Source organism: Pocillopora damicornis, chromosome 11, assembly GCF_964200805.1.
Source record: "Pocillopora damicornis chromosome 11, jaPocDami1.2, whole genome shotgun sequence".
Taxonomy (NCBI): Eukaryota; Metazoa; Cnidaria; class Anthozoa; order Scleractinia; family Pocilloporidae; genus Pocillopora; species Pocillopora damicornis.
In genome coordinates this window covers 2,010,472-2,037,746 of record NC_142680.1, presented here as the reverse complement: position 1 = coordinate 2,037,746, position 27,275 = coordinate 2,010,472, and the positions used below count along the sequence as shown (strand labels likewise).

The window sequence follows — 27,275 nt, the reverse complement described above, 5'->3', positions numbered from 1 at the left end:
TTTGCTGGATAATGTATGGATTTTATAAGGAGAAGTTAAATGTTAATCACTTCTGCGAGTTGAAGGTTTAAAGACCCACAAAAGCCCATACCCACTGATCTGGATGATCTAATGAGGATTTAAAATGTACCCCTGACCTCGCGCCATAACAACAACTTAAAAGTGCTACAAATGGCGACACGTAAACTTTCGACCTCATCGCCTGACGAAGTCCAGCAATATAGCAATCGAAATGTTACGATAAATACACTATTGAGTAGCATAACTCTTACATCGTGAGACAAACGATTAAAAGTTCATCTATCTATAAAAACACGATGAACAACAACACATTCTGTAACATGATCTGGATTTTTTTTTATCAAATTCTTACACTAATGGCCTTTCCCGGCACATTGCAGTAACTTTATCACTTCTCAATCAACCACCTTTTCTTCATAATAGCAATTAAAAACAGCTGCATACTTAAATTAAGCCATTTTTACTTTCCACTCAAGATATCTCTTATCATAAGGTGATTGAATTAAACTCAATGTACTATAAATTGCTCCGTTTGCAATTTTCATCATGCATCGAGCAAGTCAGCGAGTGTGTTTGAAATGTCTTCAAATATTCCGTACATCGTGGTGAGTAAGATTCTATGAGGAAAATCAGCTTTTATTCGTTTGAATGGGTTTAGCATACAACAAAATAGAACAGAAAATAAAGTTTTCGCATGATAACGAAATATCGAATCTCAATAAAACTTTTTTCAGTTTAAACATATTAACAGTTTTTCTTTTGCTCGGTTACAGGTGTTGTGCCTTCTTTATGGCGTCCTCATCAATCTTCCACCAGCTCTCACGCTGCAGTGCTACGCCTGCTTAGAATACCCGGGTTCACAGGATTCTTGCGCCAGTGCATCCGTCGTCCAATGTCCATCTTTCTTCGACTCTTGCATGACAATGGTCGCCTCGGCCGAGTACTATGGCATGCAATACACAACGACTGCTAAAAACTGTTCCTCGTCTATTTACGGTTGTGATGAGTCGGTCATGTGTGGTTACGTGCAAACTTCAGTGTCTGGCTCTGGTGGGAGCTTAAAGAGTTGTTCCCTGAGCTGTTGCTCTGGAGATCTTTGTAACTAATGGCTAGGTGTGTACTTTTCTTAAGATTTTCTTGCATTTCATAATGAGATGAAATTTGTTGGGTTTATCGCTTCTGTCCTGCTACTGCTTAGAGCCAATGCGCTTCTGAATCTCTGAGTTGATATCACATTTTGCTCTTTCTTAGGGGATGGATGAACGACAGCATTCTCAAGACAAAATTAAGATGAAGATGAAAATAAATGTCCTGTTCAATCAGTAGTCATGTAAAAATGATATAAATAAATACTCAAAAAGTCGTCTCACGATTAAGATGTTTCTGTGCAAATAAGGGCCGTAAGTTAATTGAGGGCCGTAAGTTAGAAAACTGTAATAGGTTATCTTGGAGGGGAAGGGAAGTAGGAAGCAAAGAGATCATGATGCCCGCGAATGTTTTTTCTGTGGCAGACCCAGAGGGCACGAGTTGATTGAGAAATAATTTTGAGCCCCCTTTTCAAAAGTTCCAGGATCCACCCTTTCTTGGATACCTTTGAAGCACACAGGTTGGAAAAGCCGCTGTCGTCACAAAAGAAACACTTCCTTTTGCATAAATCAAAACAAGAAAAATTTGAATGGTGCACACTCTGACGTTTGCGAGTAGCTCTTTAAGAGCAACTCCAGGTTTCTTGAATAATGTCTAGTGACTCAAGTAACTTTCGCTTTGACTCTGAGTGACTCGAATGAGAATGTGTCATAATGGTCAAGAATTGCCCTGAGTCAGTTTCTCGATCTTAAACCAAACAAGAAAAAAGAGTTAAACTATTCAAGCTCATAAAGTTAGTGAGTCTTTTCAAGAAATGGACCCCGAAGCGACCTTCTCAATGCAAGCTATACCTGTCTATCAACGTACTACCTGGCGAAAGAATTAGTTGCGCGCACTGAATTGTGGGGAAACTATCTACGTAAACACATTGTCTTGAAAGGCACCATAAGAAATCCTATATCTATTTAACTTTTCCTTATTAACTCAAGTTCAATTTTTTTCTGATCGCGCGATTGACATATTCTGCGGAATTTCACAATTAATTTCACAACTTAATAAAAAATTTAACAATTTAAACAGAAGTTTATTTATTTATACAGCTTTACAATTGTTATGTCGTTGGGCCTAACCATAAAAAAATTAAGAAATAAATGATAGGGGAAAGTGTTTCCTAAAGAGAGACACTGTTCAGGTATCTTCTATGTTAGATCTCAAAATGGTTCTCAGTGTTCTGTTTTGAAAATCCGTTTTCTCTTCTCCCCAGAACAACTCCCTGCAACGGGCTCACCAATCAGCTTGCTGTCTTAATAACTACATTACGTTAAGCAAAACTTGCTACTATGGCAACACAGTTTTCAAAAGTATGTGTAAAAGCCCACTTTTTTGGAAAATAGCATTAATTTTTAATTATGAGACCGCGCTTTATATTTAGAGCCACTTCTTAGAGTTTCTCATTAAGTTTTAGATTTGTTTGCTCGGCGAAAAACAGCTCTATAATTATTTGAAGGAACTGTACATATTGTTTGGTCAAGTAACAATTTTCGAGTTCATAACTCATGCCAGTTAATTACATCGCCTGAAGCTGAAGTGTACTCAAGAGAAAAAAATTAATAAAACGCATATTGACTCTTAGTCTATACATTTCTATAAATTGACGATTTTGCATTTTAGGCGTGACTTATTGCGTTTGTACCAAGTGGATGAGACAGATTTCTGTAAAGATTCCGGAAATGTCGTTCGCGTTGGTGAGTAACAACTTCTGTATTGCTTATCAATTGTTCTTTTCTTTTAAATTGTAGTTTCCAACCTAGAATTGCCTGATAATTTTGACCAAATTTATTGATTGATCATTAAGTCAAGAAGGAAAAGCCCGGCTTCTGTATAATTAGGAACCCCTAAAGCCTCGTCTATAATTCCTTCAAGCCCTTGCCACCTTCTGCTTTCTGGGAATACCTTTCCTTATAGTTTCCCAGCTCGTTCTAAAAGTGAGTTTCATGCATGACATTGTTTATCGAACGTTTGATCTTGTTAAGTGTGAGGTGTAACCAAGCCCTGAAGCGAAATTGTTATGCTGACTGAAGCATACCAATTTTAGTTGAAAATGTAGATTGGCCACCGTAAAGAATGAAAAAGCTGACGTTTCGAGTGTTAACCCTTCGCAAAATACTAAATTATCTATTTCACTCTTTCAGTAACATATAGTATCATAATATTACCCAACAGGGATTGTGCCTTCTTTATGGTTTTCTAGCCAATCTCCCAACAGCTGTTGGAATCGAGTGCTACGCATGCGCAGATTACCCAAATTCACCCACCCCATGTGGTGACAACGCTACCGTGCTGACCTGTCCATCATATTATGACTCCTGTGCTACAATGGTGATGGGCTTTGACTACTCAGGCTTCAACTTCACAACGATATCTAAAAACTGTTCCATGGTTGATTACGGTGCCTGCAATGAGAGTTACATTTGCAGTCTCGTGAACAGTTCAGTGGCCCCTGATGGAATCCTGACTGAGTGTTCAGTGAGCTGTTGCCAGGACGATCTGTGCAATGGGCCAGGTATTTACTCAGGGGGATGGGGACGGGTGGAGGGGGTTTGAGGTGGAGACTCCCACGATAACATTAAAAGTGATTTCAAAGAGCCCTGAAGGATACCAGGGCCTCGTTTTTAGGGTGAGGTAAAGCGTTTTTACGCTGAAAAATACCAGTAGTCGATTCGTAGGACTGACCATTGGTCTAATTTCATACTTTCCCGGTAACACATAATTTCCCGTCACAGAAACACTGAACATGCTGTACAAAGGTTTTTTTTCAGGATAGGTAACAAAATGAATCTTGATTATCCAACTGCAATTCTATGATGATGATAAGAAATTTGAACGATATCACATGGAAAATTGCAATTGTATTGATGCTTCAAATAATACTTGAATCAAATAAAGGAACCTTTTAAACTGCCGTGATTGAATGAGAACTCGAAACATCGACTGTTTTAAAAATTTGATGAAAAAAAAGGCAAAAACTATTAACTGCCCAGTTTATGACCTGGAATAACTTCTTCCACAGCCGGACCAGGACCAGAACCAACAGTTGGGCCAGAGCCTCCCGCTCCTGGACCAGACACTAAGAGGTATTTTGCTGGGTACCTTGTCTCTAAACATCTTGGATCTTGATAGAGTAGCAAAAATATGCTGAGAAAGAAGGATTTGGCTGGATAATAACCTTTTCCTTAAACTAACCCTGTTCCTAAGCTATGCGGCTTTTATTTGTCTTATTTTTTCTGGAACTACTTGACTCACAAAAAACATATTTTTCTTAGTTTGAGTCGTTATCTTTGTACTGCTTACAGTATGAATATTTTTAAACAGTTTTCACCTAATCTGTAGGGTCTCTACAGGCTCTCTTTACTTCTCACGAACCAAAGATTCTATTTTTTCATGCTGTTTTCAAAACAGTGACCACGCTACTCCGCGAAACACCCATCTATTTAAATTAAATGAATGAGTAAAGCGGTCAAGATAAAATTGAAAATTCTTGGGCAAGTTATTTCAATACATTTTCAAGTGGCGAACGTATAGAGAAGTCTATGGTTATCAACGTTATATTAAACTTGTAATCGTCGTTCTCATTTCAGTCGTTTACAGTACTACATTAAAACCATACGCGCCATGCTAGATCAGGTATGAATCAGTCTTGAGGACCTAAAACAACGCCTTCGTATATTTCAATAAGAAAATTATGGTGGGGAAGAGTCTTGACAAAATGCTGGGGATAGAGGATGGCTTAATGCATTCTATACCACTTCTTTAAGCATTTCGACTTCCTTCTTAAAGTTTGGCTATTTGAGACAATACAGTTCAGAACATAAAATAGAAGCAAATGAGTTGATTATCCCCAAGAGATACACATAACAATTCATTCTGTTTGTTCGTCTGTTGTTTTAGATGGAAAGTATCGTGGAGAACGAAGTCGGAGGCAATAGGCTAAAAAGGGAATTCAAAGGTACTAATTTGAAATTTAAGGTTTGCAATAATCTTAAGTCTCGTGAAATCCCCTTAAGTAAGATCCTATAATCTATGCAATTCTCTATATCTCGTTTCAAAAATCTATTTAAAAAATCTTTTCCTTTATTCCAAAATGTCTGCCTAAAGAATAGTTTCGTTAACCTACAGAACGTATGCGAAGATCTCTCACAGATGTGCAACCGGCATTGGATAGTGAAGGAGGAAAGCTCGACGCTTTCGTTAATCAGCTGAAAAACAATGCTGCAGTGGCCATGAGAACACTCCAAGCTAAGCAAGGTATTCAATCAATGGCTTTCTATCTGGTTGTTTTAAAGGGGCCGGGTGATAATAAAGGCACTGAAGCCTTTGAAAGTACCGATAACAACAGGGGTTGCGATTATAGTTTTTTCCTCTTATTCTTCTCGTGGATCCAGCGCTCAAAAGTCTCACAACACAGCCAGCTACACGTGCTAGGGTATGTATACGTCCACTAGTGACGAGTTCCAAGCATGGGCTCCTCTGTCTCGAAAGATCTTTCCTAATTTGATCCAAGTTTTCATTCTTTTTTTTTCTGGTACGATAAAATTAAATTTCAGATCGATTCAAAAGACGTGCTGAGAGGAAACTGCCGCAACAGAAACGAAAAGCCAAAAGAAACCAATTTCTGAATGAAGCCATGAAAACTGTCCAAGAAACATTTTCAGGGTTGTCTGCGAAAAATCGCTAAATGGGTGAGTAGTAGAGCTCACGAACAGAAACACAAAGACAGAAAAAAAAAAGAAAAAAAGAGGAGAAGAGGAAAGAAACAGACGACAACTAAGCACAGAGTATTAGTCACATTTTTTCTCTTTGCAGAAAGAGAGTTTTTGCTCAATTCAAAGAGGATGGGAAAAAATTTATACTATGCACTATTTTATAGATGTATCCACCATAATTTAGGGTGAACTCATAAGCTGTAAGGATGCGTACAGCACAACATGCTGAGTCAAATATTTATGGTCATGAGGATAGGGAGGAAAAGGAATTGATTATTAAACAAATTCTCCTTGTCAGTACCAAAGGAAATGTTTAAGGGGCTGTATGGAGAAACACATGTTGATGCAAAGGTGTAAAAGAAACTGAAACTGTTCTGATACTCCTTGTTCACTACCCACGGGCAAATTTAGAAGCAAATGATTCATGTGCTTTCTTTTCAACCAGAAAACAAGATAAAGAACGCCTATATCTGCAAATGTGGAAATGATGCAAGCAGAAAAATAATGATTTACTGGAATAATTCATTTATTTAGTACGGGATAGTAAAATGTTCAATGAAGCAGAATGAATAAAGTGTGGGAAATCTCATGTTTTGTAGTTTTAGTCGATGCATTTATGTATCTAAAACAAGCTTAAAAATCGTGCCTCAGTAGTATTAGACAATACACTAAATAAACAGCTCCTTTCCAAAGATTGATCCGAACTTAAACTGCCCCAATCCTACTCTCTATCAAATAGTGCCCTTGTCTCCGTTGTACCTTTCAAATAGAAAATGAAATAGCTATAAAAACGCAACATAAGCTACCTGGGGTGCATCAACTTTACTTCACATCACTTCACGATTGATTTAGAACACGTGCTCGACTTTATCAACCAACGAGATGTTATGCTGAACCCAAATGATGCGTAGTTTTTCCAACGCTTCAGGAACTTTTATTTTTATTACTAAGGGTTTTCAGTGGCTCATTGTTATAATTCCTTCGTTTTGATTGGCCTTTGTAATTGTTTTACAACAATTAATCGAAATGAGCTCTGAGACAAAGAGAATCTAGTTCATAACAAAGTGATACTCCTGGCTCCCAATGTACGAAAAATGGATAACGCTATCCACTGAATAAATCTCTATCCAGTGTATAGTGCAGCATGTTTTGCTAGCACTTCTATCTACGTTATCTGCCCTTTGAACAACTGGGGACAGATTTGCATTACGAAACCTATGTTGGCATTTTGGGCAAATCACGTTCCTGATTATTCTTCGCCGTATCAATAAATGCGTCGTAGCGTGCAATATCCTCTTTCGAAGTTTAAGCTCATAAGATCAATGAAATATTTATTTCTACAAGATTTAAATCTCTGGAAATTATCTATTCAAAGAAAGCATTCACATAATTTTTTAAACCGTCGGCAGCTGTTTCAAGTAACGTGAAGAAAGACAGTTCTCAAAACATCATCAATCCCATATAAACCTGCACTCGCTTCCGTACATTCTCCCATATGTCCAAATTCGTATATGAAATATGTGGGTCCACAGCAAAACATGTATTAACAGAGACGAAAAAAAGGGGAAAAAACCTAATTTGAAATGATGGACTTTCCTTGTCGGGTACTGGAATAAGTATAATAATAGTAAAAATAAATGTAATTGATTAAGTATTACTGATGAAACGTCGACCTTAGAAGAAAATGTGTATTTACTCGTCATCACAAAATGCCACTTTCAAGTCTTATTAAGTGTTATAAAAATAGCCAAAATTTCACAATTTGTGGGTGTTGTCATAAACATGTTCACTTTTAATTTAACATGGTACAACGGGCAGGGCAAATAATCGGTCACATTTGTATGCTCAGCTCTAATCTAAGTCAAAGAGAATTCCTATTCTTTTTAAAAGCTTTAAAAATCTTGCCTCTAAAGTTGAAAAGTTATCATGGTTTTTTATCAAATCAATGAAGTATATATTCTAAAAGAGAACAGAGATTCCCTGAGGAAAAGGTTCAAATCCAGAGTTTTGTAGTGTCCTTCAAATATTATGCGCATCGCTTAATTAAAGTTTTTTCTTTTCTGTTTGACTAATGCTACATCGAATCAGGAACCATTCTGCTTATTTACTCTCTGTGCGAGATTAAAATTGTCTTCTTACTTCCCTCAACAATTTACTCACTGAACGTGCCGAGAACGTAAACAAATTATATTTTAATTAATGCCGTGAAAATTAAGTTTATCTTTCGTTGTAGCAATTAAAGCATTCATGAAGCATTGCTAGGCACCTTTTTTCGCTCACATGAAGCTTCAATGTCAATGCTTGCAAACGTATAAAAAAGTCTAACGCATCTAACTAGGATTTAAAGTTTTCTGTTTTATTATCAAATTAATAAAAAATTCTTATTTCTTCAGTTATTTTCCCGCATAGAAACACTTTGTTTGCGTCGGAATTTTCTTTAACTTCGACAAATTAACTGACGAGAAGGAGCGTAATTAATTAAAAAATAACTTTGCATTTTGCAATTACATTCCAAAAAGGAAAAAAAACAACAATCACAATATAAATTGACCTATTCTAACTTAAACATCATTTGAGTCTCTACTCTGGAGCAAATCAGTCCTCGGAATTTAGCACGCTTCAGAAGATGTCAGCACCTTTGGTAAGTAAATGATCACCAACCCTTTTTGACTTTGGCTTCTAAATACACGCTTTGGCCACTGGAGGTCTGGTAACTAACGAAAAGGAGCATACTAGAAACTGAAAACCGCCTAAAATTTTCAGAAAAGGCGTATTAACCCTTTAACTCCCAGATCAAATTTGTAACTCTCCTTACTGTCAACTATACAATTTTTATAATGTTAGTTCAGAGAATTTAGTATTGGATCAACTTATTATCCTCAAATAGATATTTTTCTTTGTTCTCATCACTTATCTATTTGATATTGTATTGATACCGTAAGGAGAAATTCTGTCTCGGTCACTCATGAGAGTTAAAGAGTTAATAATCGATCAAACCCTAAAAAACCACCGGAAATCATGATTTCAATCTAGAATGAAACAGTGAGGGCACGGAGTTGGACAAGTCAGTAACAAGACCGTGACACCGCTTTTAACGAATGTCGAAAGCGGCAAAAAGGAGAGCAGGGAAGAAGAAAGAAAGCGGCAATGAATATGACCAAAATTGGAAGTCGAAAAACCCCGTGCCTTTAAATTGCTCTACAGCTAAGCCCCACGAAAATATTTTCCACTCACGTTGGAAAATTGGAATGTAACTTAAAAAGGTAAAATGATTAAAAGAACTGAGCGGACTAAATTGATTCATTTTTCAGATCTTGTGGTGTGTGATTGCTCTCTTTGCTAATGTTCCAACAGCATTTAGCAGTAAGTTATGAGTTTGTTCATATATTTACTTTTCATTCATTTACAATCACTATGTAAAGCCGCTTTCAGTTAAAAGATGTCGAAACACCAAAATAAATATGATCAAAACGGCAAATTAGAGCCAAGGTTAACATCGTCAGTAGCTAATAGGAACTCAGGGTAAAATAAGCGAAAGTGCAGGGATACACGTGACTGGCAGCAGTTGTTTAGAACAATCAAAGAGCAAAGTTAAGCGAAACCAGAGAGATTCAGGATTACTTTCCTTACGCAATTGACAAATTGCTATCCAGTTTAAATACCTCTCGATAATATTTGAAATACTGTAAAAAATCTTTTAAAAAAAAGATTCTTAGAAGCTTTGATCTATGGGCAATATGTTTGGAATATGATAACGATTAACATTATTAATATCATTACTATTATTATTACTATTAATATTATTATTATTAAATATGAAGTTAGACAATTTCTCATTTTCTACGGAACCTGACTTTTGAAAAATACGTCCATAGGACCTCGGCATATTGGAAAGCCTGTTTCCGAAGTAAAAGCGGATGAAGTACAAAAAAGGCAGTCAGGTGAGATGTACAGTGAAGCTTTTATCTAAAAAAATACTGTGGCAAACAAGTTCAAGACAAATTGAATAAACTTGCTCCATATGACTGACATGCTATCCTAAGCTTGCGTTATTAAAAGACTATTTAACATTGATAATTGCGTTTTTACAGAATGCGGGAATGTGACGAATAATGAACTGAAAAGTCCCAGGTACCCGAGTTACTACCCAAATAACATACATTGCGTTTACTGGGTCGTCATACCTGCTGGCAAGACAATGAACATCTACTTTAATGACTTCTCTCTCGAATATAACTCCATATGTAGGTAAGTGGGATGTGAAAGTAAAACGATGCAAAAATAAAGTATTTCATACAAACTCTCCCATACAAACTTGACAATCGTTACCTCATTTATTTCCATCTCAATATTCAGTCCTATTCCATTCCTAGGAGTGACCAAAAAGGTATTTCTCTTTGACATAAAAACTTTTCCCAGCTGAAAGGTGTTAAGAAAGAAATCTATCTCATGGAGATGTTTATTGATTTAACATCTGTTTTTCCTAAAAATTTCACCCCTTTATACATTAAGGTCACAAGAATAAAAGAAAAGATGACCAACTCAAGAAGCTCTTGATGATTTTAAAAACTCTCCTTTTCAGTACCTCAGGAAATGTATGGAGAAAAGTATGGCAAAATGACTGTAAGGTGGAAAGGGTAAAGGATGATTGAAAATACAGATAAAATTTCCTACTTTTTTAACGAAAACCCCATGAACAAGTCCTATTTGCATGTAAATATTGTCTACCACAATATTTGCTAATGGAGGTAACATGTCTATAATAATTGTTCATCCATTTTGAAAATTACTTGACTATTATTACTCAGGTCAGGATCTCATAATAGTCCACTTTGCTCAGGTCAAACGTGACAGAGAAATTTGATTTAATCTTTTACATAACAGCTATGACTATTTGAAGATTGCAAACGAAAAAGATGAGACATTTGGTGGGCGCAATGGAAAGTACTGTGGTGTTCAATATGGAAACGTCAGTGTCACTGGTCAATACGCTGTGTTAACATTTCATTCAGACGGCATCTTCTCACGTAGAGGATACAACTTGACATTCACTTTTGCCCCTGTCGGCTGTAAGTACTGTGACATTTTGTTTTCATATGGGTCTTTACTTTAACCTTCTTAGAGATAAGATATTGCAAAAAGAAAAGAAATATGGTTAAGGATGATGGAGATCAAGCTGAATTGTAAATTAAGGAACTCCAAAAAATCGAGGCTGTCTTTTTCCAGATGCAAAAAAAGTGTGTGCTGACTAAGCCCTTTCTTTGGCTGTTCTCGTATCACTGAACTCCAGTGAGTTTCCACTACTCGGCGTGAGTTATAGGAGTACTGGGCACTCTCAATCTATAACGATTCCATGGGTGGACCTTAATGTAGTGATCTCATTTCACTTTGCAGCAAATGGTACCCAGTCTCCGCCCACTTACCCTCCAAGTAAGTAATACTGTGTTATACATCAATTTCAAATGGAATTATGTTACTGATTATTCAAAATCAAAAATTGGAAATAAAACACATTATATGGTAGACAAACCCTAGTGAGGTAATTGTGCTTGAAAGGGAAAAAAGAAGGAATATAGTGGAGAGGATCAATTTAGAAGATTAATGTATATTCCCAGAAAAACCATGAAATAAAGTTCACCGATAATTCATCAAACCCTGTCTCTTCCTTAGAAGACAAGTGATTCAATTTGGTTCATCTTGTATCAATCAACTCCAGTGATTCCCCACAGGATGTAGTGACTTAGCAGTTATAATAGCTCATTACAAGACGTCATTACAGCATTAAGCAACTTCATGAATGTAATGTATTAAGTGGTGTGGTTTGTTTTCACCTCTTCCGGGACTCGTACCCCTTATACTCCCACATACCCTCCAACATCAGCAAACCATCTATGTAAGTAGCACTGACTTATCCATCAATCTCAGTTGATATCTTTCAAATATCAAGAACAACTTTTTTATGTAAATTGTAACATTGATTTTAACAAAACACAATCTAATGAGTCAATCTACACTGTGAAGTAGATTTCAACTGAGAGTGAAATGTTATTTAAGATTGCATTGGGTTTGCTTTACTTCACTCTGTGATTGGTTAAGAACAGTCACACTACCCCCTCAACCGCTAAACCAATAATAACTTAACTTGTGGAATTTTTCTCTTTCTTTTGTAACTTCTATTTAATTCACCGTTGGCCTCTTGTAATATTATCATTGTTTACCATAGTTGCATTCGTTTTCAATTCAGTAGGTACCCAAGGTCCACAAACAGTATACCCAACAAATCCTCCTTGGTATACCACAGCACCACCAAACGGTAAGAAGACCAAAGTACTACAACATTTGAATTAGTTTGTTGAATAATGTAAAATTCCATTGAGTCAGTATTTTCTCTTTCCCTTTATCACAGTTGGCCTCTTGTAATATTATCATTGCTTTCCATTGTTGTGTTTGCTTTCAATTCCACAGGTACCCAGGGTCCACAAACAGTGTACCCAACAAATCCTCCATGGTATACCACAGCACCACCAAACGGTAAGAAGACCAAAGTATTAAAGAACTTAATTTAATTTTTTGGATGCTGTAAACTTCATTTGTGTCGATATTTTTCTTTAAATAATCCTTCTACTTTTATTATACAGTTGGTTGTGGTTACGTGCAAGGTTATCAGCTCACAAGTCCCGGATATCCAAACAATTATCCAAATGGGATAGACTGTGAGTACTGGGTCTACATTCCTTATGGCAAGGCGTTAAGAATTTACTTCAATGTCTTTCAAGTTGAGTCACATCCAAGTTGCAGGTAAATGAATTGTGAAGCAAACAGGTTTCAAAATTACCGAGTAATGCATCAGTACTACATATAATGATCTTCTCCAGGAACATGACAAGTGATACTTGACTTGGATGGGGAGGGAGGTGGGGAGGGAGGTGGGGTGGGGGCTGTGGCTGGTGGGAATTAGAAAGCAAGGAAGATGTACTGCACCCTGACCGAAGGCTGTTAGAATAGAGTATGGTTTATGACGGTCCCAATGGAATACTTAGAGAAATGATTACCATACAAAGCATACTCGCTGGTGCATTTTATGATCAAATCCAGTACCAAGCTCTACTGCGATTCTATCTTTAACTATTAGATTATGGGCTCGAGATTTCTATCGCATAGTTGCTGATAAGGGAAAAGCCCAAATCAACTACTACTTTTGGCAATCGAGAGAGAATAATGTAATTATTTTGGTTTAAATCTGCAAGTAATTCAATCCTTAACAAGATAGGTTCATGTTATTTTTCTGTCTAGTTTAGAACTGTTCACTGAAAGGTCTTTCACTCAATTCACTGTCTATCACCAAATAGGAAAATATCTATCTCAGAATAGAAAGCGAATAGCACAGCCAATCAGGTTGCAGCATCTGTGAACGAACGCAAGTAGATTAAAACGAAAAGGAAATAAAAATAATTGATGAATAGTTTAGTGTTTGTTCCTATATTTGGATAAATAACGTAGCCATTAGATACCTTTATTTCATTGGTTAGCACACCCTTGACCGCAGTCATGTGATTATCCATATATATTTGCGTATAAATATTGTCCACCACTTCACTTTAACTGCAATATTTGCTGATGAAGGTAACACGTCTATAATAATTTTATAACCATTTTGACAATCACGTGACCGTTTCTCAAGTCAGGAGCCTCTGCTCAGGTTTAATTTGTAGAGGAATTTGGTTTAATCTTTTTCATAACAGCTATGACTATTTGAGGATTGCAAACGAAAAAAATGAGACATTTGGTGGGCGCAATGGAAAGTACTGTGGTGTTCAATATGGAAACGTCAGTGTCACTGGTCAATATGCTGTGTTAACATTTCATTCAGACAACATTGTCGCACGTAGAGGATACAACTTGACATTCACGTTAATCCCTACTGGCTGTAAGTACTGTAACATTTTTTTACAGATCAAGTCGAATTGTAAAATAAGGAACTCCAAAAAATCGAGGCTGTCATTTTCAAGATGCACAAAAGTGTATGCTGACTAAGCCCCTTCTTTGGTTGTTCTCGTATCACTGAAATCCACCGAGTTTCCACAGCTCGGCGTGAGTTATGGAAGTATTGGGTACTCTAAACCCATTACGATTCCATTGGTGGACCTTGATGCAGTGATCTCATTTCACTTTTGCAGCAAATGGTACCCAGCCTCCGCCCACTTACCCTACAAAACGAACCCCTGCAAGTAAGTAATACCGAGTTATATATCAATTTCAAATGGCAGCCTTTTACGAAATATTCAAAACAAAATTTGGAAATAAAACACATTATGAGGAAGACAAACCCTGGTGAGGTAATTGTGCTTGAAGGAAAAAAAAAACGCAGTGGAGAGGATCAATTTAGAAGATTGATGTATATTCAAAGAAAAACCATAAAATTAAGGTCACGAATAATTCACCAAACCCTGACCCTTCCTTGGAAGATAAAATAATCAATTTGGTTCATCTTGTATCCATCAACTCCAGTGATTCCCTACAAGATGGAATGGCTCATAGCAGTTATAATAGCTCATTACAAGAAGTCATCAGTTACAGCATTAAGCAACTTCATAACCATAATGTATTAAAGTGGTGTAGTTTGTTTTCACCCCTTGCGGGACTCGTATCCCGTATACGCCCACGTATCCTCCACGGGTTTCGTAGATCACATTATGTTTCAAACCATGTTTAAAAGGTGAACTAATCGGAGTAATGTGTAATAAAGAGATGAGACAAATTCTAAGTTTCATCGGTCTCCGCTTCTATAGTTTCAACTATAATGTTTTCGCTAATGTTGTTTTTCTTTTAAAAGGAAGATAACATAAATATAAAAATTTTACTTGAAACTATAAAATTAAAAATAGAGTTCACCACACCAATACCAAACACAGCTTATCCGACAGCCAGCCGTGAGTATTTTAGGATTTCGTTAGCGCTCTTCTTCTGGATAGAACTTCATAACTGTTACCAAGTTTCACGCTTTAACTCAAATTCAACAACAAGGTCACGAAATTCGCCTTCAGTTTGTCCTCAACTTGTATAAAAAGTGAAATTATGTTTCATTTCTTCAGAAACTATCCATAACGCTGAAAACAGCAACGTAAATTCATTCAAACGCCAGAATTTAGAGATATGTTTTCCACGAAGCTTAGATAAATCTCGACTCGAACTAAATTGGGTAATGTACACGGTAAAATATTTTGTTATGTTTGTGGCGGATCACGAATCACGCAAAGCTCAATACAAATTTAACTTAAGTTTCACGAGAAAGTGAAAATACCAATTCAAGCTTCACGCATCATTTACAGTGATGTAAGTTTAATCTAAGATGCGAGAAAATGATGTTGTGTAAAGTTTCTATCCTTTTCTGGACCTTTTTTACCAGCTATGTTTCCATCTGTTGGACCATCTCCCGATGCAAAGAGGTAAATAGCGAAATCTGAGTTTTAATTTTTCCATGTAGTTCCTATTACCGAGTAACAGCCATCAAAATACCAAATATTAAGGTTGCTTTTCAGCAGAAATTGCTGCATTAAGTTACACTTTTAAGTCATAAATAACCAGACCTTGCATACTTGATTTTGGAGTAACGGATAAGCTAATGATTCTATTCATTGCTTGCTAATAGAGGAGTTTTTTGTCGTTTTTATTTTCAGGGAACTCCAGTACCTCATTGCCATCGTGCGATACCTCCTAAATCAGGTAATAACATTGAATGAAATAAAAGTTACCGAGATCCGTCAGGAATATTAACGATGGAAGTCTCCTATTTGTATTTGGGGACTGCAGAAGTCCCTAATTGATGCCTTGTTCGACCAGAAAACCTCTCTACAGAAATGAAAGACTACTCCTATATCGCCTATAGAAAAATGTAGCCTGGAAATATGGGTTGATGAAGAAAGCCCAGATTGAGAAATATAGAAGCGGCGTTTTTTCCTTGCATTTTTATTTGATCTAATTCCCCTAATTCGAAACTCAAGTTTTATCATAATGGCAAATGAAAACCACCTCGTGTGACGTAGGCTATATGTGTTTAGAACTGTATTATAACAGAAGCACATAACATTCAGTTTATGACGATGATGATGAAGAATATGATGAAGATGATGATGAAGAATATGATAACGATGATAATGAATATGATATTAATTACACTTCATTTCAAACCACCCAACCAAGTCATCAAGCAAAGGTATTGGATAAGTTCCTGTCTGTCTTTCAAAGTTTCTCCAAACTGAAAAATTTAGCCTAAATTTTTTAAGTTGTACATGCGCAATTCACAACTATCGGTTTTCCAACGACCCACTAAACTGAGAGAAACTAAAGATATCGTTACGTGGCTCCATTAAGGCGCTAAATCTTTACAATTTCCTTCCCCAGATGGAGTATGTAGTGAACAATGAGGTTTTCAGTGTGTCTTTCAGGGATTATGAAGGTAGATCGTTTAATCAAGCATTAATGTACATTCAGAATGTTATTAAAAAAACTTACAAGCCTACGATTAAAATTGCATCTTGTTTGAGCAGATGTACTTTCTGGGAAAACAAACAGCAGCCGTATCAAAAAAAATCAATGGACGAACGAATAAAGAACGAGCACCAGTAATGAAACAAACGAACGAATCGAAGAACAATGAACGAACAAACGACCAAACTGAAGAAACTAATAAGCCCGCTAACATACAAACGAAAGAACCAAAGAATGACAACCTGAGAATGAAAGAACGGACGACCAAACGAATGAGCCAATGAGGACCAAGGAACGACGAAACGATCGAACGCACGAACGAACTATCGAGGGCCAAGGATTGAGCGAATGGACGAACGAACTATTGAAAACCAAACAATGGACGAACGGACGAACAAACAAACGAGCAAACAATAGAATAAATGAATGAACAAATGAAGCAACGAATAAATGAATAAATGTTAAAATTTTGTTTAGTTTTGTTGAGCCGTTCAGCGGACCTCTATCTGTGCCACCATAAAACTTCCCTAAAAATAGATGATTGCGTGAAAACCAAAACGTGGTAAGATGCACCCCGGCTTCACCCCTAAAACCATGGTTCAAATTACTACGTCAAGGTTTCTTGTTTTTTAACCGACAGCTCGAGTCAAGAGAGCGATTACTGATGTCCACCATGCTCTACGGGCTGAAGGAAGGCAGAAGCGTGACGTTAGTAGTGTGAAGATGATTAGCCAGTTGGAAAAGAAGGCTGACGATCTAATTAAGCAACTGCAAATCAAAGAAGGTGGGTAACACTCCTTGGGCAACTCATAACAAGATGAAAAAAATCATTCGTTTAGGACTAGATAAAGAGTCTTTGTGTCCTGTTTTAGATCGATACCAGAGGAGTGCCCCTAAAAGGAAAGTTGCTATTGAGGATGCTGAGAAAGCTTACTGAGCTGGTAAGGATATTAGTTAAAACTAAAGTTATAACGATAAAAACCACGAAATGTTAAATACATGGCAGTAACAGCTGAGCTGTAGCAAAAAGTACAAAAAATATAGCAAAACAGTCCTTATTACCAACTCTCCTGAAAACAACTAAAAGGAAACTATTATAGTAAATTCATGGTTTCAAACAGTAACATGATTTTCTCGACATCTGCTGGTAAAGTAAACTATTGTTATCTAAAAATACCAAGAGAATTACGGCTAAAAACAACTTAAGATGGGTTAAAAATGGGCCCACTCCTTGAGAAGTAGATGGGGAAATAGGCTCAGAGAGATTGAAGATATGCAGAATGGAATTGGGCCGCTACCCTTCAGCTTACAACAATGCGGCACTGAGCAACAGGAGAGCGATTAAAAGTTAGGGAAAAATAAATGTTCAGATCTGAAAACAAGTTGACACTGACGTTCTTCTTTTTGTCCACAGATCAGGTTGACATAGTCAAAGCAACTAGAAATACTAAAAAGAAAGTTGATACTAGAAGAGAAATAAGCGTAGAGAAGAAAAACGAACCCGACCTGCTTACTAAAAACTGAATGATGGCTGTGCTGTGGGGATTGGGTGCGCATATTTGAGTTAAGGCACTGAATAAAGGAACTTATGGCATAAAAAATGTTGGACTCTTTGTTGGACTAAAATTGTTGGACTTTTCCCACAATTTATGGTGCTTTTTTGGTGGGTTTTACAAGATAAATTGAATTTTCAGTGTAAATTGGCCTCCTATCCATCCTCCTTCAATCAAACGACGAAGGGCTAACGCTTGACCCGTAATCTCTATAAAACTCTTTTTGGTGGCCAATTTATATCACAAATTTTGTAGGTAAAACCAAATTGTTGTCGCTTTCAGCAAGTAAGTGATTCAATCATTCAGCAAACTTTAAATTCATCACGAAAAACCCGAGAAATTTTGACTTTTTCTATTAGGGAGAACTAAGGAAACAATTTTGCATCGATCAAGAATTCGATACAACTTTCATTCGTTTTAAGGCAAGTTTGCCTATTTTGTATGCACTGAAAAAGAACTCTTATTGTTAGTTAATAACTAAAATATTACCTGAACGCTTCTCTTTGATTCCCCTTGGACAAATTTCCTATTATCATTGTGTTTTGAATTTCTTGTTGACCACGCGTATGGATGAGTTGAATTGAACTACTGTGCAACCGGGTGCGGCTTGTGCAGCCGCGTTACTTTTGGCGCGAAATTCTGCTGACTTCACACGGACCAACTGAAAGCGGAGCCGCCTACTAAAAGAACTCTTACTGAGACTAGCTTTCGTAGGCTTCATTCTAAACCCCAGACCTCTATACTGATATAAATTTGTCAATTACCCTTTTTATTCCATTTTTTTTCTTGAATTTTCTATTATACCCTAGCCAACGACCTAAGAGTAACTGAAGAGGTCTGAATAAAGCGTATATTTCACCTCGTGCTGTTACGCACACATTTGAAATACTGCGAGATCAATGATTTGAATTTGGCTCCCACCAACACTGTACGATTTCGTGTAATAATCACCAGCCAGTCAACAAGTTTTGATTCGTTCCTTTCCTTTTTCGGACATTTGATTTAAAAATTTCGAATTTCCCGCTGATTGATTTTCATCGTAGATGAATCCAGGCGGTAAATTTTTAAGCTGTGTAACTGTTCATGTTTTTTCAAATCTGGTTTTTTTAAGAGAATCCCCCGCATTAGTTTTTCACTCTTGGTTTTTTCGCAGCATGTGCATTTTTTCCCGTGATGCCGTTCTTCCTCTACTCCTCTTTACGTGACCGACCCCTTCTTAAAAAAAATTTAATTATATAAATCAGATAAAAACTCACTGCTGCGTGACTTTTTGTTTACTCTGCGAGTGTGTATCTTATGATTGAAGAGTAAACGCCCTGACATTCTTCCCCCGCCTTTAACGAAGATGAAGGATCCTCGTGTGTTGTTCCTATGCGTCATATTTGCAACTTTTCACTTTGCCATTTCGCATAAGCGAGAGACAAAGCCAAAGATCCTACATTCTTACATGCTTAAGATATACAACACGCGTGCGCGAGGAAATGAAAATGGTAGCTTTACAATCTTGCTGCGCCGAAACCAGAAGATTCTTGCTGACTCCATTCGAGGTTTCCAGCCGGAGAAAAGCGGTGAGTACCGTCTGAACACAGTATGAACACATACCTTTCTTAGTGGGAACATTAAGCTTTCTCAAAGGATCACTAATTCGACTAGATTTATTAAAATTTCAATACTCTAGCTGAACAGTGAATATACGTAACCGTCGAGGAAGCTCAACCTTTCTTGAGGTGAGGAATTTTTCTCATAAATTTCTAATAAACTTTTTTGAAAAGTACTTCAGCTGTCATTTGTTGTCATTTAGAGATACTGAGTAACGTTGAGAGGAACCTTCCATCGCGGATAAATTCCACGAGAATGCTGCACTGCGTGTGAAAGCGTAATCCACGTCACGTTCGATGCACTCAGAGTGTGCATTGACTTACAAAAGAGACGTAACCAGCGCTGATTAATTAAAAGTAACTGTTAGTTTTCCTTATCCATTTTATACTGAGTAAGGTTAGCATGTGTAGAATTTATTTTGCATAATAGTGCATTGCTGAAGATTTTAATGATTAGAAGGAGCAGATCGTTTGAAACCACCCCGCCCTCGGCCGGCTGCGATCACGAACGAGTGTAATTGAAAATCTCCTTTGAAAGATGAAAGTAGAGGTTTTAAATTGACAGGTGCGCATGACTTGCTCAACTACCTTGATCTTATGGTGAATTCTGGTTTACTGCTTTTATAATTTTTTTCGAAGTTCACTTAAAAGAAGACGTGCTCGTTATCCGTTTACACCCTCTTTGATGTTTTATTCCGTGATAATTTTGTTGTGCTAACATTTCTTAGGAACCACGTGGCAAGGGTCTATTGTCAAGATGAAATTTCACATGGGGAACAGTTTCAAGGACGATTTCGTAGTGGAAGCTGAGCTTGTTTTGACCTCCAAACTGTCCACTAGAAATTTGAGACGACGATATAATGTCAGCGTGTACCATGAAAAATCCGCATCGAACATATCGGCGCCAAATAATACAAGGCTTTCCGATTCCCGCACTTTTCCAAAGAGGGCAAATGTTGAATTTGGTCTTAACGTGACACAAGCTGTTAGAATGTGGAGTTCAATTTTGGCTAGGACTTACACACTATTGGTAGGACTTTGAACTTCATATCTCGATTTTCTGTTGTACACCAATGACGTTCGTTTACCATATTTGCGCCATACAGATTTGCTAAAGTCTTAAATGTCGTTTTATTTTTTCATTTGATTTTTTCTTCTACCAAACAGTTTCGTAAAACAGTATTAACAGAAATGTTGATCCTCTTCCATCACATGGCCTTTCTTCACACCTGAAAATCTTTGAGTTTTCCTTTTTTTCTCTCCCCTGTTTAGACAAATGTTCTTTGACACCATAATCTATTCCTTTGTTCATTTTACTTTCTTATAGGTAAAAATAGAACCACACGATGACTCTAAAGCTTCTTTAAGTGTGTTGAGATACCTCGAGCATGGCCACTTGCATGGACCCTTCCTTGTACTGTACACACAATCTAAACAGGGACAAAACAATAATGACATCTGGAAGCTGTTGACAATCAATTGGCTTGCACTTTCACCTGTGCTCAATAGTACCACTGCTCAAAAGGGTTATAGAAATGGCAGTTATACACAACTTTCTGGGAAAAACACCAGGAGATCTCCTAGGAACCCAAGTCTCACTTGCTACAAGGTTTCATTCTCAGTAAGAATGCAAGACATATACCAAAATATAGTTATACCAAAGACTGCATATATAAACTACTGCGATGGCTATTGTTACTTCCCTATTCAAAATCACTTAACTCCCACTATGCATGCCATAACATGGGCATTGATTTGGAAAAGGCAAAACCCCACAACAATCACACCCAGAAGACCTATGTGTGTACCATCTAAGTTAAGTGCTCAAACTGTAATCCAGAGTGACCCTGAAACAGGCCAGCCAGTGCAGAAACAGTGGTTGAATTTTTCAGCCTCTGAGTGTGGATGCCGTTAAATTGGTGAAAGGACCCTTAGCTGACTTCAACCTGGTGGCACTCATTTTAAATAAACTTTTGAGAAATAAGTTAGTTAAGGAAGTCTAAAACAGAAAGGAAAGGGAGATATTCCTTTACTTGTCTGGCCTGCTAATAAGTTAACAAGGGTTTTGTGTTTACCCAAACATTCTTTCCTGTTTAATTATATATAATGAACTTATTCACTTTTTTGCAACCTTAGGGTTTGATAGGCCACTGTTCATTTGCTGGTACTTTTGCTTAAAGTAGTTCATTTTAGGCTTGAAAATATGTAGTTTATCTGCAAGTTTCAAGCGCATGGTAGTTAATTTTAGCTCACACTTTGTGTAGAATAACAATAAGCATTAGAAAGTGAGCTCAAGAACTTGAGTTTATAAAAAAACCAATACTGCTGAAGAGTCCACTGACATTGTTTAATTTTAGAGTTTATAACCTTATATTTTTGTTTTCATCTAGCAGTATAAAATTTTGATACAAAATGGAAAAGCAGTAGCTGTGGTTTCTGTTGCATATAATTGTTCCCACAATTCTTGATGAGAGATCTTAGGCTCATTGACAGTGCATCCTTCGCTTACTCTGACTAAAAAAAGAAAGATGGGTACATTACAAGAAGCAAAGGTAATCCCAAATAACTTTGATGCTCAATTAGAGTTTGTACTATTTTGAAATTGTTTAACTATACAACGCAGTTAGCCCCTGGGAAAGGAGTTATTTGAGACCGGTAGCACCTACAATTGAAAACGCGGCCCAATGTTGAGGACTTCGAGTGTCCTCTTTAGTTTGAAGAGTCTTCATGGACTTCTGCAACGATACCGCAGCATCACGGGAAGCTTTGTATTCGCGATAGAATAACGTCATCAACTCAGAAGCAGGTTTGTCATCAATCTTCCATAACGTGACAATCACGCAAGCTGCACCAGCTGCTAGAAACGCCCGTGACAAGCCTATAAGAAAGTGAGTAATAATTACAGTGTATCTCCATTGAGTACACGGCATCGCTCAGTAGCTATGCAGAAAATGGAGCCACACCACTGATGGAAATATGGTGACGAGAAACAACAGCGTAGTTCCATTTTCCGCATATAAACTCACACACGATCAACAATTCGTCCAATCGCCCTGACGCCCAAAACTTCAGATTTTAAATTCTTATATTATCAACTTAGTTGATAATATTAAATTACCTTGTTATACCCTCCTACAGACGCGGCACCACTATTTCTTTTGAAACTTACCCCCTCTATTCTTAAAACGCTGAGGCCACTTATGGTAGAAGGTAGCCTTGATTGCGTCTTCAAAATTCTGGAAGGCTGAGGAGAATACTACCACAAACTTAAGCATAGGAGTAAAATCTTACAAAAACGTTATCAACTCACCCAGCATTCCATCGCCTGTCACTTTACCCAGTCCGGATTCGCAACAGCTTAGCACAACAAGTTCAGCATTCAGTTCCAAGCCCCTCACTTCCTCAGCCGTGAGAATACCATCACATTCGAGCCCAGACTTTGTAAGTACAATGAGTCCTCTCATGCTAAAATCCCCGTGGGAGTCTGAATCATCTATAATAGCGTGCGTCGCAAAATGTAGGACCCTGTACTTTGGCATGGCCTTTATCACCACCGCCTTTTGGGCCTGAGATCCTATAAGAATTTCAGACATCGGCGATTTAAGAATCTCTTTGATCATGCGTACTTCGTACTCTGCAGAGGGGAGCTGTGGAAGTTCTTCGAAAGGCATGATGGGGTTTCCAACTGCAAGGAGACTAAGCTCCAGAGGCGTTGTGGTCTTTAAAGAAGTTTCACGAGAGGTGCAAGCTAAATCGAGGAAGTGGATCGCTGGACTGGTAGAGATTATGAAGTCCTCCATGAAATAGTGACCCCTTGCCTCATTTTGTAAAGCAGCGAAGGGAACTTTGAGCAAAAAATCTTGAGGTATGAAGGTCACCCTTTGAGATTCATCATTTTTGGGCAGAAAATCCATAATGGGCTCAATAAGAATCTTGTGGAGCTGGCTCAGCATCGGCGTCCAAGGATCCAATTCTGGGTCACTCTGAGGTTCATTTTTGTGTACCTTTGAATGTGCGCCTAAGGGCTCAGTTTCAACTTCGTAAAAAGGACCTGATGAATTGCCCACAGAAACGTGATCATCATCTTTCTTAGGGAACTCATGGAACTGATCTCCATATTTCCCTTCAATGTTGTTGTCACTTTGCAAAGAAAAATTAGATTCCTCACATGAAGGTTTAGAGGCGATACCATGTTCAAGACCTTCTGCGGTAGCCCCATAGCCGTCATGACTTGTTACTATCAGAGAGGGCTTATCTGCTTCTTCTTCAAAGGGATTGTCACTTGGTTTTGAAGCTGCCAATATTTCAGATTTAGCTTGGCCAGACTCTAAATGTGTGCACGAGTGCGAGGGCTCTGAACCACTTAGTGAATGTTGAAGGCTTTCTTCGCTTGTTGCCAAAGGAAATAATTCATTTTCCTCGACTTTAGCGGGATTCTCGCGTTCCATACTTGAGTCATCTTGAGGATCTTCTACTAGGCATTCAACTATGAGGGGTGACTCGCCAGAAATAACATCAACTTTATCAAAAGTCATCACATTACTTGGCTTTACAGATTCAGTTGAATGGGCTTCAGTTGAATAGGCAAGCTCCTCCTTACTCGAAACTACGTAAGCTTCTTGACTTTCTGAACTACAAAGCTCGGTTTTAGAGGCGGTTGGCTTCTCTGCAACTGTCTCGTTCCAGCTCTCTTGGCTGCCTGTTGACTCGTCAAAGGTTTCGTGTTTAGGTATTGAAGCTTCTTTAGATAACAGTTCTTGTTTTCTGAGATCCTTAGTTTTGAGCGGAATACCAAAACCCTTCCAACCGGTAATATAATCGTGTTCAAAACCTCCTAGCGAACTCAAGATGTCCTCGACTTTAATTGCCGCAACATGTACCTTAGCCTCCCTGGAAACCTTTTTTTGCTCTCCACATGATCTCAGAATCTTGCTTACTTTTCCCATTTGAGATTCCTGGCCCATAGATCGTCTAAGAGACGCTATAAATTCGTCGTTGATCTCAACTTTCGTCTCCAAATCGTGCTGCAGACGAGTCTTGTTGAAATTAAGGCTCCCGGAAGGACATAACACCCAGGTGTACACCCATGTGAAATATGCCCCTGATTGGTCAAACTCTTTCACCACCGAGTAAAACACAAGTGTTGTGGAACGCTTACGGCTGATTTCCACAAGATTGTTGAAGGATTCGGCGATAAACTCTTCATTAAGAGTTACCGTTTCTTCTCCACTAGAGATATCACTACAGCCTGATAATCGCTTCCGAACAATTTCCGCCAATGCTCGTCCTCTGCTTGCATCAGCTAAAACAAGAGCCTCTTTAAACTTCCCCTGCGCGACGAGTACAACTTGTAACAGATTATATGCCTCGGCTTGGTTCTTCTCAAAGTTAGACAGTTTCGATTTGTCTTCTCCACCGACCTGTGAGCGGATTCTTTCCAGTGTTTGAAACGCATCGAGAACCGACCTCTCTGCTTCCGGTAGCTTTCCCAAAAGGAGGTAATCCATAGCTAACTGATGCTGCATAATGGCTACCCCACCGATATCCATTCGCCTTTCAGCATTATCTCTATACTTAACATGGCAATCAATCGCATCTTTAAACTTTTCTAAAGCTCTGTAAACCGTGCCTAAATTTCCCCACGCCATTCCTTCGCGAGCAACATTGTCTGCCTTATGCGCACGATCGATGGCGAACTTGAACATCTCTTCGGCTTCTTCATTGTAACCTAGTGCAGTATAAAGTTTGCCAATTTTGTTAAATGCCATTCCCATCCTTGCAAAATCACCTACTTCCCCAGCAAGGGAGTATGCAATGTACTGATACACCACAGAATCATCAAACTCTTTGGGGTTGTAAAACTTCAAATATCCAATATTGTTGCAAGCAATAGCCAGGCCATGGATGTCTCCTCTGCTCAATGCGAACTTGTAGTGAAATGAGAAGAGTTGCTCTGCATCTTTATACCTGGAACGAATGAGTGCCTGAGAGTAAGCGATAACTAGTTTATGTCGATGGAAATAGGGCTGTTAGACAACACAGAATTAAAAGATAAATTGAATCCTTTAGCTCCAAAGATTTTTAAAAGCATGTGTCTTCTTTCTAATACCTCACAAAAGTAACAGGATGAAATTTCTGAATTACATACAACCCTTAATACCTTCCTTCCGATCTGAAAACGTTACCCAGGTCCCCGCAGCAACTGGACACAAGACCAACGTCTCTCACTTTCTCGGCAAGCTCCAGGGCTTCTCGGAGATACTCTTTAGCTTTGCCCCAGTCTGCCGCAGATCTACAGGCATTGCCGCAATGCTGCAGGAAAAGAGCTCTTGTGTGAGGTTTCAAAGTGGCTTTGAAAACCATCAGTGGCTTGAAATAGGTGTCTATGGCCTGTTTTAGTTCACCGCGATCGAGCAAACAGATTGCAAGATGTATTTTAGCTAAAGATTCTCTATCAAAATCTTTCATAGATGAAGCAATGTTCCACGCCTTCCGATAAAACTCCTCGGCCTCGTTTAGTTCTCTAAGAAGGCGATGTATTGTTCCAAGATTGAGAACAGCTTCAAATAGGAATGGTGCTGTAATATGAAAAAACATGACATCAATTAAAAACCAAAGAATGGCAGAAATAACCAGACAAATTATCACAAATCCTACAATTAATATCATCAATATTTCGAGTCATTTCTTTTGTGAATACAATGACTGGAATATTGTTATCTTCTGTGGACTTTCACTCAGCCGTGTTTAAAATTATCTACCTTCTCGACTCACTCAACCTGAACTGAGTTATGGCTCTGATTGAAAAGAAGAGTCATTGGGATGCACTGAGTGAGAAACTTTGACCAGTGATCTACTTTTAGATCTTTTTTTTTTTAACTCCAACTGAATTCTGTGAAGCTTGTTCATCAAAGCTTCCTTGATAGCTAAAATGTGGAAAGCGTGACCTTTCAAGCTCAGCAGTCACGAAAGTAAACTAGCGTGACGATCAAAACTACAGAGCGCGGAAGTGCAAAAAATTTTCGACAAGTCATCGTGCTTTCTACTGCTTCCAAAACAATGTTTCATTCCAAAAAAATGAGTCTAACTTACCTAAATCGCTCTCCTTCGCTTTTAGACGAACCAAGTTATCAGATGCGTACTCCTGAGCAGCGTCTTGATACAATTTCTTTGCTGTCTCAACAGCCACTCTCCAAGGACCTGTTGCGATTTGAACTTTAAATATTTCGTTCATTGCAGCAAATTTCTGTTGCTTGCTCATGGCTCTCTTTAGTATATATTCCCATAATATTAATGCTGTTGGCAGATCTCTACTCGTGAAATCCCGCGCCATTTCAAATAAACAAAGAAATGGCGTTTCTTCCGCTTTCACTTTCTCAAAGACATCTTCATCAGCTGACGGCAACTTTTGTCGTAAATTGTCGAGTCCAACTTTGACAAGATCTTGGTGTTCTGGCGCTAGGTATTCCATAACAGAGCCGATTGAGTTTTAACGGCGATCAAAGCCAAAAAGGCTGTAAAGATCCTTTCAGAACAGTCAGCGAAAACTATCAAGTTCGTTGCTCTGTTTAATTGAAGGGAAACTCCCTGGGAATTGTGGGAGGAACAGTTTAAATGAGAGGAGTCTGGAAATAGCTAAATTTTAAACGTGGCTGATGCTAAAACCGTCAAAGGAACAAATCCACAGTATCTTGTCGAGAAGTAGTTCGCTTACGTGTTTATGACAATAAATACTGGAACGAGCAATATTTTGCACTTTCAGGTAT

At 38.0% G+C, this 27,275-nt stretch overlaps 4 protein-coding genes across 4 annotated transcripts; 3 read left to right on the top strand and 1 right to left on the bottom strand.

Annotated features, from left to right (window-relative positions):
• Positions 1–498: 498 nt before the first annotated feature.
• Positions 499–17,948, top strand: LOC113676897 (uncharacterized). The gene is made up of 19 exons (XM_089188382.1): positions 499–626; positions 795–1,124; positions 8,437–8,511; positions 9,182–9,233; positions 9,746–9,811; positions 9,962–10,118; positions 10,755–10,939; positions 11,265–11,300; positions 12,115–12,183; positions 12,336–12,401; positions 12,509–12,668; positions 13,613–13,797; positions 14,048–14,098; positions 15,277–15,316; positions 15,548–15,593; positions 16,272–16,326; positions 16,999–17,142; positions 17,231–17,299; positions 17,773–17,948. The coding sequence occupies exons 1-18, from the start codon at positions 600–602 to the stop codon at positions 17,293–17,295; spliced, it is 1,809 nt and encodes a 602-aa protein (XP_089044508.1). The 5' UTR covers positions 499–599; the 3' UTR covers positions 17,296–17,299; positions 17,773–17,948.
• Positions 2,760–6,459, top strand: LOC113676900 (uncharacterized). The gene is made up of 8 exons (XM_027193636.2): positions 2,760–2,852; positions 3,331–3,670; positions 4,178–4,241; positions 4,746–4,791; positions 5,056–5,113; positions 5,284–5,412; positions 5,712–5,846; positions 6,316–6,459. Exons 1-7 carry the CDS (start codon positions 2,808–2,810, stop codon positions 5,840–5,842), a joined length of 813 nt encoding a protein of 270 aa, XP_027049437.2. The 5' UTR covers positions 2,760–2,807; the 3' UTR covers positions 5,843–5,846; positions 6,316–6,459.
• Positions 17,949–19,214: 1,266 nt separating the features above from the next.
• Positions 19,215–21,929, top strand: LOC113676885 (bone morphogenetic protein 2-like). Its single transcript, XM_027193622.2, has 3 exons — positions 19,215–19,479; positions 20,238–20,539; positions 20,837–21,929. Exons 1-3 carry the CDS (start codon positions 19,257–19,259, stop codon positions 21,422–21,424), a joined length of 1,113 nt encoding a protein of 370 aa, XP_027049423.2. The 5' UTR covers positions 19,215–19,256; the 3' UTR covers positions 21,425–21,929.
• On the bottom strand, positions 21,522–27,099 carry LOC113676884 (uncharacterized). The gene is made up of 4 exons (XM_089187021.1): positions 26,602–27,099; positions 25,670–26,087; positions 22,820–25,476; positions 21,522–22,387 (listed from the first exon to the last, which is right to left on the bottom strand). Exons 1-4 carry the CDS (start codon positions 26,978–26,980, stop codon positions 22,152–22,154), a joined length of 3,690 nt encoding a protein of 1,229 aa, XP_089043147.1. The 5' UTR covers positions 26,981–27,099; the 3' UTR covers positions 21,522–22,151.
• Between the last annotated feature and the right edge of the window lie 176 nt (positions 27,100–27,275).

Coding starts and splice junctions, on each gene's coding strand:
- LOC113676900 (XM_027193636.2), top strand. CDS start 2,808: ATGAGACAGATTTCTGTAAAGATTCCGGAAATGTCGTTCGCGTTG. Junction 2,853..3,330: donor CGGAAATGTCGTTCGCGTTG/GTGAGTAACAAC, acceptor ATTACCCAACAG/GGATTGTGCCTTCTTTATGG. Junction 3,671..4,177: donor CGATCTGTGCAATGGGCCAG/GTATTTACTCAG, acceptor CTTCTTCCACAG/CCGGACCAGGACCAGAACCA.
- LOC113676885 (XM_027193622.2), top strand. CDS start 19,257: ATGAAGGATCCTCGTGTGTTGTTCCTATGCGTCATATTTGCAACTTTT. Junction 19,480..20,237: donor TTTCCAGCCGGAGAAAAGCG/GTGAGTACCGTC, acceptor AACATTTCTTAG/GAACCACGTGGCAAGGGTCT. Junction 20,540..20,836: donor CTAGGACTTACACACTATTG/GTAGGACTTTGA, acceptor ACTTTCTTATAG/GTAAAAATAGAACCACACGA.
- LOC113676897 (XM_089188382.1), top strand. CDS start 600: ATGTCTTCAAATATTCCGTACATCGTG. Junction 12,669..13,612: donor GAGTCACATCCAAGTTGCAG/GTAAATGAATTG, acceptor TTTTCATAACAG/CTATGACTATTTGAGGATTG. Junction 15,317..15,547: donor CCATCTCCCGATGCAAAGAG/GTAAATAGCGAA, acceptor TTTTATTTTCAG/GGAACTCCAGTACCTCATTG.
- LOC113676884 (XM_089187021.1), bottom strand. CDS start 26,980: ATGGAATACCTAGCGCCAGAACACCAAGATCTTGTCAAAGTTGGACTC. Junction 26,088..26,601: donor AGCGAAGGAGAGCGATTTAG/GTAAGTTAGACT, acceptor TTCATATTACAG/CACCATTCCTATTTGAAGCT. Junction 22,388..22,819: donor GACAGGCGATGGAATGCTGG/GTGAGTTGATAA, acceptor ACTTTCTTATAG/GCTTGTCACGGGCGTTTCTA.